The sequence below is a fragment of the Etheostoma spectabile genome, chromosome 6, assembly GCF_008692095.1.
Source record: "Etheostoma spectabile isolate EspeVRDwgs_2016 chromosome 6, UIUC_Espe_1.0, whole genome shotgun sequence".
Classification (NCBI taxonomy): Eukaryota; Metazoa; Chordata; class Actinopteri; order Perciformes; family Percidae; genus Etheostoma; species Etheostoma spectabile.
In genome coordinates this window covers 8,568,488-8,582,558 of record NC_045738.1, presented here as the reverse complement: position 1 = coordinate 8,582,558, position 14,071 = coordinate 8,568,488, and the positions used below count along the sequence as shown (strand labels likewise).

The 14,071-nt window shown below is 39.0% G+C and overlaps 2 protein-coding genes across 3 annotated transcripts in view; one reads left to right on the top strand and one right to left on the bottom strand.

Annotated features, from left to right (window-relative positions):
• The window catches only part of sec61b (SEC61 translocon subunit beta), a 3,655-nt gene extending 3,097 nt beyond the window's left edge, over positions 1-558 (bottom strand). Inside the window, exon 1 of the mRNA XM_032518241.1 lies at positions 406-558. Within this exon, the coding sequence (XP_032374132.1) occupies positions 406-408 (3 nt within the window). The 5' untranslated portion in view covers positions 409-558. The remainder of the gene's footprint in view (positions 1-405) is intronic.
• The window catches only part of alg2 (ALG2 alpha-1,3/1,6-mannosyltransferase), a 75,005-nt gene extending 67,680 nt beyond the window's left edge, over positions 1-7,325 (top strand). The window contains exons 1-5 of one of the 2 annotated variants that reach the window (XM_032518239.1): positions 740-1,003; positions 2,304-2,475; positions 2,603-2,740; positions 3,117-3,284; positions 5,779-7,325. In XM_032518239.1, the coding sequence (XP_032374130.1) occupies positions 879-1,003; positions 2,304-2,475; positions 2,603-2,740; positions 3,117-3,284; positions 5,779-6,519 (1,344 nt within the window). In that variant the 5' untranslated portion in view covers positions 740-878 and the 3' untranslated portion in view covers positions 6,520-7,325. Of the gene's footprint in view, positions 1-739; positions 1,004-2,303; positions 2,476-2,602; positions 2,741-3,116; positions 3,285-5,778 lie in introns of those variants that run through there. The other variant, XM_032518240.1, reaches the window with a different exon arrangement.
• Positions 7,326-14,071: the final 6,746 nt, after the last annotated feature.

Here is a 14,071-nt window from a genome sequence, read left to right as displayed (position 1 = left end):
CACACACACACACACACACACACTTAATAATGATGATGCTTAGGTAGCTTACATTTTAATTCTCAACTGTACAGTGTGTTTATGTCAGAGACTGATGGCAAAGGCCTGCTAGCCACACACACTGTTCATTGCTTTCAAGTTCTAGCTGGTGATAACATGCAGAGTCTCAGCTAAATGTGTTCACGAACATATATTATTAATAATAGAGTGCTGTGCCAGCTTTAAATATGTGTTTTGGGACTGTTTGAGTTGTTGAAAAAGATCCACGTCCACAAATGATGAGCTAGCTAACGTTAGCAAGCTAGCTAACCGAAAGCAAAACGTTAGGTCTGACGTTAAATGGGGGCAATAGAGATGATTAGCTTCAACAGTAGTAACAGTTTTAGAAATAGTTGAGAATCTTACCATTGTGTTTTATTTGTCCGATGCAAGGTGAAACCCTGAGCCCTTCTTCAAACTGATGTCCACTTCCAATGAACAGCAGACTGTCTGTGTGTGATTTGGTCAAAAATTGAGAAGAGATCCCATAAAGCTGACGCTTGTCTAAAAAGGACACGACTGCAAAACACAAGACCAGTGAAGGAGGCTTAGCAAAAGCCTGACTGGCTGATCGCATTCAGCACTAAATAATGAGTCAAACATTATTTTCGGAGCTTGTATTTGTACCGGTTTAATGAAACATATTTTTGTAACGCAGCTGAATTTTTCGTTAATGAAATGTATATTTGTACTTGTACTTTAAATTTAAGGCAACTAATCGGCCCGCTTAGATTCTGAAGGAGACGTGTCTCACAGGAAGCACGTCCTTCACCTAATACATAGGAAACAGGCGCCATTGTGGTTTAAACAGAGAAGCGCGATTAGCTTGCTCACAATAGATGAATTTGAGCCAACATGGCGTCCAAACGGTAGAGTTTCATAACAGTTCATGCTGCAACGGTGGACTAGTCGAGCATAACAGGTTTCCAAACTCAGACAAGGTAGCTAGACAAGACATCCAAAGGTAAACATAATTACATTGCAATTATATTTTACGGATATTTAGCTAACGTTAACTAGTTGTGTTCAGTAACAAAGACAACTGCTCACACAATTAGCTAGCTTTCTCAAACGGGTGATAATTTCACATGCTAACGTAAACGTTACATTACATAGACTAGCATAATGTTATTATTGGAACCGTTAACTTAACGTAGTTTAAGACAATACAGACAAAAAAGTTAGCATAAGACACTAATGATACGTCTTATAAGCAAATGTAAGTACTGTTTTTGTTCTTGTTATTCTTGTTCTTGTTGTTGTTTGACTTATCCGCAAATTCAGTGCCAGCTAGAGGTTTTCCTCAGAGCACTCGGGGGCATTATGACAGCCACAATGATTTGCCGTAGATGTATGTTAGGTGCTTCAAGGAGTAAAAGTTATGAATACAATAATGCTACAAAACAGGACAAATATTTAATCTTTGTTAACAATGCAGATCTCAAAAGTTGTTCTTATTGGCATGAGAGAGTGTGTTTATAAGTCTCTGTTGCTTGTGTTGGAAAGAGTTGTTTTCCTTCGCTAATATGAAGTTTTAAATTTGCTTGAATGCCAGTGGAAATAAATTACCATTTTTAAGCACCTCAGTTTAAGGCAGTCACTCCTCATGTTTAAGCTGTTACCCGTATACTTCTGATTTTGGGATGATTTGCACTGGTTATCTGTGCTCATCAGTTTATCAAGGTCAAGGTCAAAGTTTATTTATATAGCACATTTACAAACAGTCACTACCTCCCCAAAGTGCTGTACAATTATAAATAACAACATAAGAAAAAGGCATAACAAATATCCGGAAAAACAATCTAAAACTGAATATGCCAAAAACAACCAAAAATACAACAGATAAAAAGCTTTGCTCAAATCAATACAACCACAAAATGTCACAGCTCAGCTGTGTTAAAAGCCAGTGCAAAAGAGAGTTTTTAAAAGTGATTTAACTCTCAATAGAGGACGCTGCTCTAAGTTCAGGGGAGAGAGTTCCAGAGCTCGGACCTGCCACCGAGAAAGCTCTGTCCCCTCTGGTTTTCAGTCTTGTTCTGGGACAGTCTAAAAGCAACGGTCAGGACCTGAGTGCTCTGACTGGGTGTGCAAACAGCATATCAGATAAATATGATGGTGCCAGCCCATTCAGAGATTTAAAAACAAACAATAAGATCCTGTCATTCTACATGATTTAGTGATGGACAATGCGTCAACAAACCAACATTTTGTTATAGCGAAATATATTCCAGATTTAAATTTGAACTTTATTCATTCTTGTGCAGCATGGCGCGGGTCGTGTTCCTCCATCCAGACCTTGGTATTGGTGGAGCAGAGCGACTGGTGGTTGATGCTGCTGTTGCTTTGAAGTCTCAGGGATGTGACGTTCAGATATGGACGGCCCATTACGACCCAACACACTGCTTCTCTGAGACCCTGGACCCAGAACTGCCTGTGGTACGTTAAAACACATCTTATTACGTAATACTGTCCCTCAAAGATGCACAACAAAGACAAAGAATAGTATAAATTAAGAAGACACACAGACACACAGACATCATTGTTTCTATTACTCTTCTGATAGGTATGTGTGGGTGACTGGCTACCCACCAGTGTGTTTGGTTACCTGCATGCCCTGTGTGCCTATCTGAGGATGATCTACGTGGCACTCTATCTGGTCTTTCTCAGCGGAGTTGAGTACGATGTCATCTTCTGTGATCAAGTGAGTCGTCACACAAGAACTGTCTGTCTGTTTGGTCTATACTCAGTTGAGTTCCTTGGAGCCTTCTGTATCTCGTAACTGTCTTTGTTTCTCAGAGAATATCTTCAATTGTTAGCAGTTGTCCATTTCCATTTTTGTGCCACACCCTTTAATTATACCATGCCATGAAGTTGACATGCCCTTGCTTGTTTTCTATTGTTTTGCTTTTAATACAAATACGCACAGGTATCACCTTTCTCTTGCACATTGGAGTACAGAGAAAGGTCATTTTTCAGATCAACTAATGGCGTGACAAAAAGCCTCACTTTTTAAATAATCAAAACTGATATCAACCAAAACATGTCATTTTGTTCATACCCCTTTCATTCCACCCCAGGTGTCGGTGTGTATCCCAGTGCTGCGACTGTCCCGTCGCAGGAAGAAGGTTTTGTTTTACTGTCACTTCCCTGACCAGCTGCTGACCCAGAGAAAGTCAGCCCTGAAGAAGCTTTACCGTGCTCCTATCGACTGGCTGGAGGAGCGCACCACTGGCATGGCCGATATGGTACGTAAAGGCTGAGGGTTGAAGACTGTATCAGTCTACATTTTGTTGGTCTGATTGCAAGGCAGGATTGTGTGTCTTTGTTACAGTTTTATTTTATCCAGATGGAAGGGCTCATTTATACAGTAAGATGCTAAAAAAGCTTTCCCAGCAATAAATAAAACACATTACAGCACAAAAACGCCAGAAATGTATTGAATAAAGTTTAGAAATAATAATAATATAAAATAGTGCATGTGATTTTTAAAATATGCTTTTAATGTGGTCTGAGTGTGTTAAGGGCCCTTGTAGTAAATGCTGTGTGGATTTATGCACAGATTTGAGAATGGACAAAGTGTCTAATGTTGAGATTTCAGGGTCTAAAGGAGAGCCAGTGGCTAAAACTATGCAGGTCTTATAAGAGACATTCCTAATCCATTAATTTCTAATCTTATAGGACAATATGATTTAGCTTATCCTAAATTTTCCAACTACAGACAAGAAAGTATGAATATTTTTTGTTAGAAAACAAAAGGTTATATAAAGATAAACAATACAGCAATGTTAACTATAGATTTTGCTAAACATTAGCCTTGTACCTGGAAAACATTTAAATGCTAATAAAAAAGGCAGAAACTTGAAAAAAGATGGTAGACGTAAGGCAAGAAAAGGTTGAAAATAGTAACAAAAACTTTGAAAAAAAATACAGTAGAAAGAAGGAAGGCAACACTAGGGTGACAAAAGTGACAAAAAAATCCAAAAAGCGACAAACTTAAAGTGACAAAAACTTAGAATAAAGGAGGAAAAAAAACAAAGAAAAAAATATAGTATAAAAAATGAAGGAAGAAAGGCAAGAATAGGTCAAAACAAATGACAAAACCTTCAAAAAAAGGTGACAAATAGGCCTGCACGATTGATCATTCTCATTTAATTTTACGAGCCGAATGCATCACAAACGCTACTTTCTTCTGTGAGTTTTAAACATAGACTCTATAAAATAGGTTTAAAGCGCTCCCAAGCGCTTCAATGCTGGGATGTTTATACTAGGCCTGCATGATTAATCGTTATAAAATCACAATCTTAATTCACCCTGTTCACAATTTCATTTTTAAATAACTTCGATTTAAAAAAATATATACGTTGGTGTGTGTGTGTGTGTGTGGTGTGTGTGGGTGTGTGTGTGTGTGTGTGTGTGTGTGTGTGTGTGTGTGTGTGTGTGGTGGTGTGTGGTGTGGTGTGTGTTGTGTGTGTGGGGTGTGGTGTGGGTGTGTGTGTGTGTGTGTGTGTGTGTGTGGGTGTGTGTGTGTGTGTTGTGTGTGTGTGTGTGTGTGTGTGTGTGTGTGTGTGTGTGTGTGTGTGTGTGTGAGAGAGAGCAATTCTAAGCAAAAAAAATCGTGATTTGTATTTTTGTGAGTCGATTGACTTCAAAAAGTTTGCCACTTTACTCAAACCAAAGTTCAAAACACCTGTTCATGTCTGTCTGTCTTCTTTGGTCTGTTGGCTGTTTAGGTTTTCCCTCGAACACATTCTGCACTTACTGCAGCGTCTTGTGTTGACTGTTTATAATCTGTGCTCATCATCATATGTACATTGTTTGTACTGGTGTTATTGTTGAATACATTGTATTGTATGATGTTTTTGTTGAGTTATTATTACACAATACTTTTTGTGACCTTTTCGACAAATAACCCATATTCCAAAAAAAGACTAAAACCAATAAAAACTAAACTAAAACTAAGCATTTTCCAAAAAAAAACTAAACTAGCAAATCCGCTTTAAAAACTAATTAAAACTAAACTGTCAAGTCAAAACGACATAAAAATAAAAACTAATGAATGCAAAACTATCATAACCTTGGTTTGGTACTGCCAATTTGTTTTTGTTTTGTCATGGTCCAAAAATCGTGGCAGAGAATCGTAATATCAATTCTAAGGAAGAAAAAAAAATTTGAGATTCGTAGCAACAAAAAAACAAATAAACTTGGAAAAAAAACGACTGAAAAACATTTTGCAAAAAATCTTACGTTCTCCCATTTGAGAAACATTGCTTTAGATCATGCACACAATTAACTATACATGTATTAATACTGGAATTGTCAGTGCTATTACAGGTAAAGGCCTTTTTATTTATTTATTTTTTATTTTATTTTTTTAACAGCTCATCCAAAAACAGAAATTCTTTAATATCACCCAGATGTTGTTTAACAGGGTTAAGAGAGAATGAGTATGGCACTTGATAACGGCTAAAACTATAGAGTTATATAATATCAATATACAAGGTACTGTATATTTATCAGCTTGAATGAACCAAGCTGATTATTCAAAATTTGATGCAGCCTAAGCTCCTCAGGCAAGCTGTTGTAAAAGCTAAGGGCCTTGATAGAAAAGAAAATGACATTTCAATTTTAGTCTAGACTTTAAAATAAGGGCTGCTGGCTGTCATCCAGCTCATAGGGAATTAAAACGCTTGTGATATATGTGAGATCCTTATGAACTAATCTCTCTGTACTTCCTCTTAGATTCTAGTAAACAGCAAGTTCACCGCAGGCATCTTCAGTGAGACCTTTCGTGGTCTAAGAGGAGTCCATACAGATGTCCTCTATCCCTCCCTCAACACGTGCACCTTTGACCAGCAGTCCAGTCAAGCACAAGGCCTGGGCGGGCTGCTCCCTGAGGGAACCTCCTGCCTGTTTCTCTCTCTAAACCGATACGAGAGAAAGAAGAACCTGGGGCTGGCTCTGGAGGCTCTTGCATTCCTGAAGTGTGGCCTTCCTCTGAGCAAGCGAGCAGGTATTCACCTGGTGGTGGCGGGGGGCTACGATGAGCGAGTTACTGAGAATGTTCAACATTATACTGAACTGAAAGAGCTAGCAGCGCAGCTCCACTTGGAGGACTGTGTAACTTTCCTTCGCTCCCCCACTGATTCACTGAAGGTGGCGCTGCTGCGGGGCAGCAGAGCCGTGCTGTACACCCCGAGCAGAGAGCATTTTGGGATTGTTCCCGTAGAGGCCATGTACTGCTGCTGCCCTGTTATCGCGGTGAACTCTGGGGGCCCCCTGGAGAGCGTGGCAGACGGGGAGACAGGCTTCTTGTGCGAGCCCACTGCCGAAGCCTTCTCTAAGGTCATGGAGAGGCTCGTTAGGGAGCCACAGCTCTGCAGGGACATGGGACAAGCTGGGAGGAAGAGGGTGCAAGATAAATTTTCTCTTCAAGCCTTCTCTGACCAACTGTACGGGTACATTGTCAAGCTGAGCCAGTGATGTGAAAGCTGGAGGAGAAGCAGGAGACGGGTGGAAAAATGATCCTCTACTGAACTGTGAATTGTCTGTGGACGATTGGGGTCTGCAGCGAGGTGATGTGGATGTCTTCTAACAGGGGCTGTATGTGTAAATGTGCAGGGAGGTGGGTGGTGGGGTGTTTTGAGTCCTCAGAGGACAATCAATCAGCATTCCCCTGGAGGGGTTGCTGAGAGAAAAAAAGGACGGAATCTCTGTACCAATTAAGAAAAGAGTAACGAGTTTACCTACCCTATCTCTGGAAAGGAAACCACACCTGCAAATGTGTATGTAGGTGTGTGTAATTGTACATGTGTAGCAGTACTGCAGCCAAGAGTCTAGCAAATTAAGTGAAATGTTTTGCACTGTGTATGTTTTTTTTTCTTGCTTTGCTGCAGTAGTCTTTGTCTTTGTGTTTGGAGGATGAAGAAGAAGAAGAATGTATTTACCACCAGTGCCATCAGGCAGTGCACAGTCACAGATCGATAAACAAGATGCTATCCACTACTTCCTGTCTGCCCAGAGCTTTGTTCCTGTCCTCGCATTCAGAAGACGCTGGCCTGTTCATGACTCTTGCTGCCGCGTGGAGGTTATTAGCAGATGGTAGAGAGTGGTTGGCTTTATTAGAGGTCTGGTTGATGGGCAGTGTGGCTTTGTCTGGGTCATTATCAATGAGGGGAATAGCAGACGTTGTTTCTGCGCGCTGGCCTTCTCAGCCCTCCTACTGTATAGAAATGCTCTTATTGACATTCCTGAAGTCTTAATAAACAAGAAGACACATACTTCCCTGACTCTTATGGAGTTTGCTTTGTTGGAAGTTTTTTGGCCTTTAATAGACTTTGCTAAGGGTTTTGCGTGTGAGTGCAGAGGCACAGAAACATTGTTAATGTTGTGCCAACCTTTTTTTTTCTTTTCAATTTAACAGATTTGATTGTGCCTCGAGTTGAGAATGAAACATTCTCAGACAATGTAGCAGCGAAGGAGTTTTATTTTTGCTCATTAACAAAGTTAGTGTGCCAGATATACATGCGAGGAGCCGCAGAAGATCTTAAGTTTCTTTCTCCATCCGTTGCTGCAATATCATTTTGAGTTGTACAGGTATCAACATGTGTGCCATTCTTAAAGGGAAAAGAATAAATATTTGGAACATTAAATTATAGACTGATTAAGTATAGATCTTATATTTAACCACACAATCTCTTTGACTCGGGTGTTGTTGAAGCAACCTGGTTGCACACAGCATTGCCGTATCGAACAAATGTGGCGAAATGCTCACTGTTGAAGTTCATCGGGTCATAGTTGAACTCCTGGTGCAGAAAAGTCTCACAGCAATTAATAATCCTCTCCTGTGGAGATGGAACCAGGTTGTGCTTGATGTTGGTGACCCTGACATGAGTTCCTGGAGACACTTTGATTTCCGTAATGCGCTGTGTGCAGATTCTGGTCTTTCTCAGAACACAATCACCATTTGACTTTGGGACAATTTGTTGAAGGAGGCTGCGGCAGGCTCTCTGTGTCATGTTCTCATCTTACAATTATGAGAAAATACAGTGAGACAGTGCATAAAATAACTTTTAGCAAAAATAAATCTGGTATATTCTGAGTAACCGTACGTATGCAGATTTCTTTTCAGATAAAGTCACATTTCCGTTTCTTAACTCTTAAGATGATTAAAATGAAATTAAAGACGATGGACATGAAATCAAATAATTTGAATTCTTTTTTTGAAGAGCAACTGGTAACAATAACGGACAGTCAAAGTGAGACAATATTTATAAAACAAAGCTGACCTGCAGAAGTACTGAATCAGAATCAGAAATACTTTATTGATCCCCGAAGGGAAACTCTGTGTTACAGTTGAAGATTTTGAAATAACTAGGCTCAATACATATAAATATGCTCTAATGTGTGGAATTCTTCAAGTTGAGAATCACACATTATCACATCAGTTTTCTTAGTTATTGTCTCCAAAATGCTTTTACTTTGGGAGATGTGTATACCACCTCTTAATTGGGTGAACAAACATAAACATGCACATACTTTGATAGGACCGTAGGTACTGCTGCATCAAGTGAAACATTTCTGGATATATTCAATAATGCTCACCTGTCTCCATCTCATTTGGGGAAAAATGCTGTTCCAGTTTCCCAAAGGGTCCATTGTTGCTGTGAGCTGAAGTCGACAGATGGACTGAAAGTCAATTATTGGGACGCTGTAACCAGCCTAATTTGTTACCTGTTAATCTAATATGTTTCTATTTCTCTATCAGGTTCAGGGTGGCACTGAGTCAATCATTCAAAAATAAATTATTCTGATATTTGCTTAAGGTTGTTTAAAATGTGTGGCACCTGCATTGAGTTTTCTATTCCCACTTCTTGTATTGATTCAGACGAGTTATTTTCAAAAGCTGAAATGCAAAGAAACCAACAGCGATGCTGCTTGTTTTTCACTACTGAAAATTATTTGTCCAATTGATCCAATTAGTGCAAGTGGCCTTGGTTTAATTTAGAATAAATACTAAGGTCTAGCATTTAGAATAACAGTGATAGACCGCAATTTTTGTAAGTGATCCAGCTATATTTGATGTGTGCAAATACAATAAAAAAATCTATCATATATGCATATACTGTAGATATGCCTGTTCTGTATAGGGTGGTAACTCCCAGTTCTGTATATAATATTTGTTGTAGGTTGTTTGATCAGTTAACGCTTGAGCATTCAAGACATAGATTAACTATTGATTATTTTTTACATAAATAAGATTCAGAATGAGATAATTGCATTTTAATGTAGTTTTTATGAATCACCATTGTAAGCTTATGTAAAAACAACAACAAACCTCACGCTTCATGACATTTTGAACATATTTTAAAATAGGTGACACATCTGTAATGAGTGTGCACGGATCCACAGGTTCATGCAAATGTGCCAAAATTGGCGTGTCCATGGCCTAAATCCCTTAATAAAACAATTAGTTTCCAATGTTAACAATATACAGATTATACATTTCTTAAACCTGTTTTTATAAGTAAGGAATGGAAACTCACAAACCAAACCACACAAGATATTTAAATGTGTGTGTGTGTGTGTGTGTGTGTGTGTGTGTGTGTGTGTGTGTGTTGTGGTTTGTGTTTGTGTGTTGTGTGTGTGTGTGTGTGTGTGCTTCCACATGCAGAGGTATTACGAGTAGATGATGAGAAGGGCGTTGCTGCAGTGATTTAGTGGCCCCACTAGCAAGATGATAAAAAGGCTCTGCGGAGCCTGTAAGGGAGGGAAAGACCCACAAATGGGCTCATTTCAGTGTAAATGTGTGTCCTACTTTACTGTTTCAAAGAAAGATGTCGTCTGAAGTCTATTTTCTATCCCTTCCTGTTTTTCTTACTCTTTTAAGAAACTGTCTTTCCCTCAAAGTTGTGAAAATGGAATCAATGTCCCTTCCCTCCCTTCCACCCCACCTCCCCTCTCTCAGTGCCCTGTGGTGGGGTGGTTATTGAGATCACTGTGTCTGAGTGGCAGCGATAACCGGTACCCAGGTGCCACTGGCACATGGTGTTTAATTAATTAATGAGACCACAGGCTTGGTTTTCTAATTCCACCTAGCCAGCACCGGGGTGTAGGGGAGATAGCTGTGAAATGTTTAGGTGTGTTTTCAGGCGAGGAAAGGAGAGATGTATGTGTCAGTGTGTGCGTGTTATGGGTGTATATCTATTTTGTTGGCAGTTTGGGAGCTGGTGTCCTTGTTAGTGGAATATTAAATATGTATGGAATATTTTTACTCTGACTTTTAATCACGCCATATGATTGGGAGTTAATCATGGGCTAAATGCAGATGATGATGAAAGAAACACAGTTAGTGTTAATACATCAATCTGAACCTCCAGCACACTAACCAGGTCATGGACTCATTGCCCTGAAACAGAGAAATGAGATTTAAATATAATGCAAGTAGCGGATGCTGTGTAGAGCAACATAAGGTGCGTGTTATGCAGGTTTAAATATAATGAATGAGATTATTGTAGGGTTAAGATGAGTAGAAGTCATTAAAACATAGTAAGCAAGGATACTGTAACATTTTTACAAGCTGGAGAGCATGTACAAGAAATAAAAGTTATGACTTTTCAGAAATTGTATAGTCCACATATGTCCATATATATATATATATATATATATATATATATATATATATATATATATAGTAAAAAGTTAACAAAATAATATAAATGAAGATGAAAAACAAGTTACAGCCATCAACCATCAACAACCATCCTTTCTCAATATTTCTTACTCAACACAATATTTCATTCAAGATTCAAAGCTTTAGTCACAGTACAATGAAATTCTTAGCTTTCAATCCCTTTCAATTACTATCTATAGAGGAGACAATTTTAAATGTTAAAAAAGATTTCTAAACAGGAGCATACAAACAGAATTAGGGAAGAAAAATCCTTTGGTTAAATATAAACATATGTAAAATAAACATATATAATAATATTAATTTTGCAACAGTATGAGTACTGTTAGATGTATAATACTGTGCATCAGATGTGCAATATCAACTTAAACGGGAGATGTGCCCTTCCAGTCTTTGGACATATTGCAGTAGCAAAAATAGGTATAGGTATTGGTGCACGTCTGTAATCTTAACCAATCAAAATTGACCAAACACAAACATACAAAAATAACATTTCTCTTGGATATATTGAAAGCTGTTGATTTAAAGTGATCAATCAAACAATCTGGATCTACAGATTATATTCTGCAATTTCCTGTGATGTGTGAAGATGCATCGCCTTCCTTTTTGTTCCAAATATTTGCATAAGAGAGGAGTTTTACTGTTGGAAAATGCAGCGAGGAGAAAAAGCCTTCCTCGTAATGAATGATAGAATATGCTTAAACAATAGATAATCTGCATTTGTATTCACAGCTCGTCTTTAAGAGCTGTTTTACGTGGTACATGTTAGCAAATTATGTATTTCACTCTTTACTGCTTCCATAAACTATTCAAATATATTAGCTTATACCTCATAAATGTTAACACTGCTCAACTCTTATACTCACACTGGCATAACAGTATTAGGAGCTGAAATCACAGAGGTAAGGAATGATTTACTAAAGCTACATAAAACTCTTCACTATGTGGGAGATCACAATAAAGCTTCTATAATCTCTGATCTCTGATATTATAGATAGCCTCTATAAAAATAGCTTTATGGCCCAGAAAAGAGAAGCATTACGACTTGATCTACCCTGCACGTTGTGGTTTAAACCATCTTATAGCTCAAAGATAAATGAGTTCATAGATTTCATACATCACCTTATTCACAGGAGGTTTATCTGTAAAATTGTAAGGAGTCTTGTTTCAGATGTAAAGTTACTGCTCACAGTCAGATAAGAAACAACACAAAATAACACAAAGAAAAAACAAACAACATTGGTTGCACACTGTTCTGGTACACAAATATGTACATCTAACTCATTCATAAGATTGTCATCAAAGGTTTCACAAAGCAATTGTGTGCTTCAGATGTGTATTGGAAGACACATGCATTTTCTGGTCTGTGAATATTAATAAATATTGTCCATGTAATAACTTGGCCAACAACAACGGAGAGCAGTGACTTCAATTGAGTCTTGTCAAAGTTGCCAGGTAACCAGATGCTGCAAAGACGCTGGATGGCTGAATAAACTGTGTCAGTCTAGACTGAATAGTGACAGGGCGTAACTCTTCCTAAAACCACGTTATCATTTTTGACATTTTCTGTATTTAGTTATAGATTAAACAAACAGTCGAGCCAGGATAGCTGTTTCCACCTGCGTTTAGTCTTCATGCTAAACTAGGCTAACCTAGCTTGCTTCCAGATCTCTGAATCGCTGCCCACATCTCACTTGTGTTTACCTATTTAAAGGTTCTATAGGTAGGATTGCGAAGATTTTGCCCAAAAAATTTGAACTTTGACAACTTCTCAGTTCCTCCCCCCCTTCTGCTAAAACCAAAACGGTCTCATTTTTTAAAATTACCTGCTTCATGTAGTTCTACTCGAACATAGGGTCAGTTTCAGTATGACTGATAGTTTTATAAGTCTTACCTACTGCACCTATATATGTTTCCAATGGCAATTGCCAGTTGGAGAAACAAACGACCAATCAGAACTTTAAGGCGGAATTCAAAAAGGGGAAGCACTTTTCCTAGCTAGCTAACTTTATACTACTTTCACAGCATATCTTTTGGACCATAATTACGACCCACCGAGTCGGAAAATGTCAGCCTTCTATTAAATCTGAGATGGAGATATGGGAAATGTTTGACAGCGGCAATACCACTTAGTTACAATGAATAAATGAAGTGAAACAAAATGACAATTCAGTCTTTGATGCACAGACATTGTGTTAACAATTTTGACATCTATCTCCCACAAAGTAAGTATTCCTCAAAATGTTGACCTATTGCTTTAAGACAGGGCAACCTGCTGAATAGCCTTCAACTTAGAAGTGATTTTAGAAACTATGTTGTGAACTTTCTGCTTTTAATAATCTGCTATCTTACATTTATATCCCAGATAAACTTAGATCTACACACACACACACACACACACACACACACACACACACACACACACACACACACACACGCACGCACGCACGCACGCACGCGCACACCAATCCTGGCATCCTGGTTGCTCTTCCTGGAGCAGCAAGGTACTGCATGAGAAGGAGGGGAGAGAAAAAGGAAGAGGCAACAGGAGAACCGACCTCCCATTGAACTTGGCTCTCTTCCAGCACTCATTCAGCCAGTAATCAGCTGTGAGTCAGTCTGTCATACTGGCTTTAAACAAACACATTAACATTTGAGCATACATTACATGAATGCTCACTTGCGCACGCACAAACACATGCTGTCATCTTATTAAAAACACACACACTCACACACACACACACACACACACACAAAATCAGGCACTGTATTTGCGTGTGTGTGTGTGTTGGTACTGCGCTCTTAATTGGTGCATTTTTCCTGTTCTTTTACCTCAGAAGGAGAGTTTCTTTACAGATGTTGGCCTGAGGGGTGCGTTTGATAGTTCTGGTGGGGACTGGCTTAGGGCGACCAAAGGAAGGGGTCTATAATGATGATGGTGGAGGGGTTGGGATAGATCAAATATGTGGGGTGTTTGTGCAGGCAAACATACAGAGAGAGACTGGCTTGGTACAACCTGATCAAGGGGGTATAATCGCCCACCTATGACCCAGAACGAACAAAGACTTGCCTGTGGGTACGACTCAACAGCGCTGCATGTGGAGAAACTGAGCAGACCCCCACAAAGCTGGGATGATAACCTCCGGTGATAACACACACAGGGGTGAATGTCAATCATGCTGTCTCTCTGAATGTGTGTGTGTGTGTGTGTGTGCATGTGTGTGTCTGTCTGCATGTGTGAGACAATGCCCCTCAATTGTTGATGCAAGTATGCTTTATGTACAACTATGCATATTTAATGTGTGTGTGTGTGTGTGTGTGTGTGTGTGTGTGTGTGTGTGTGTG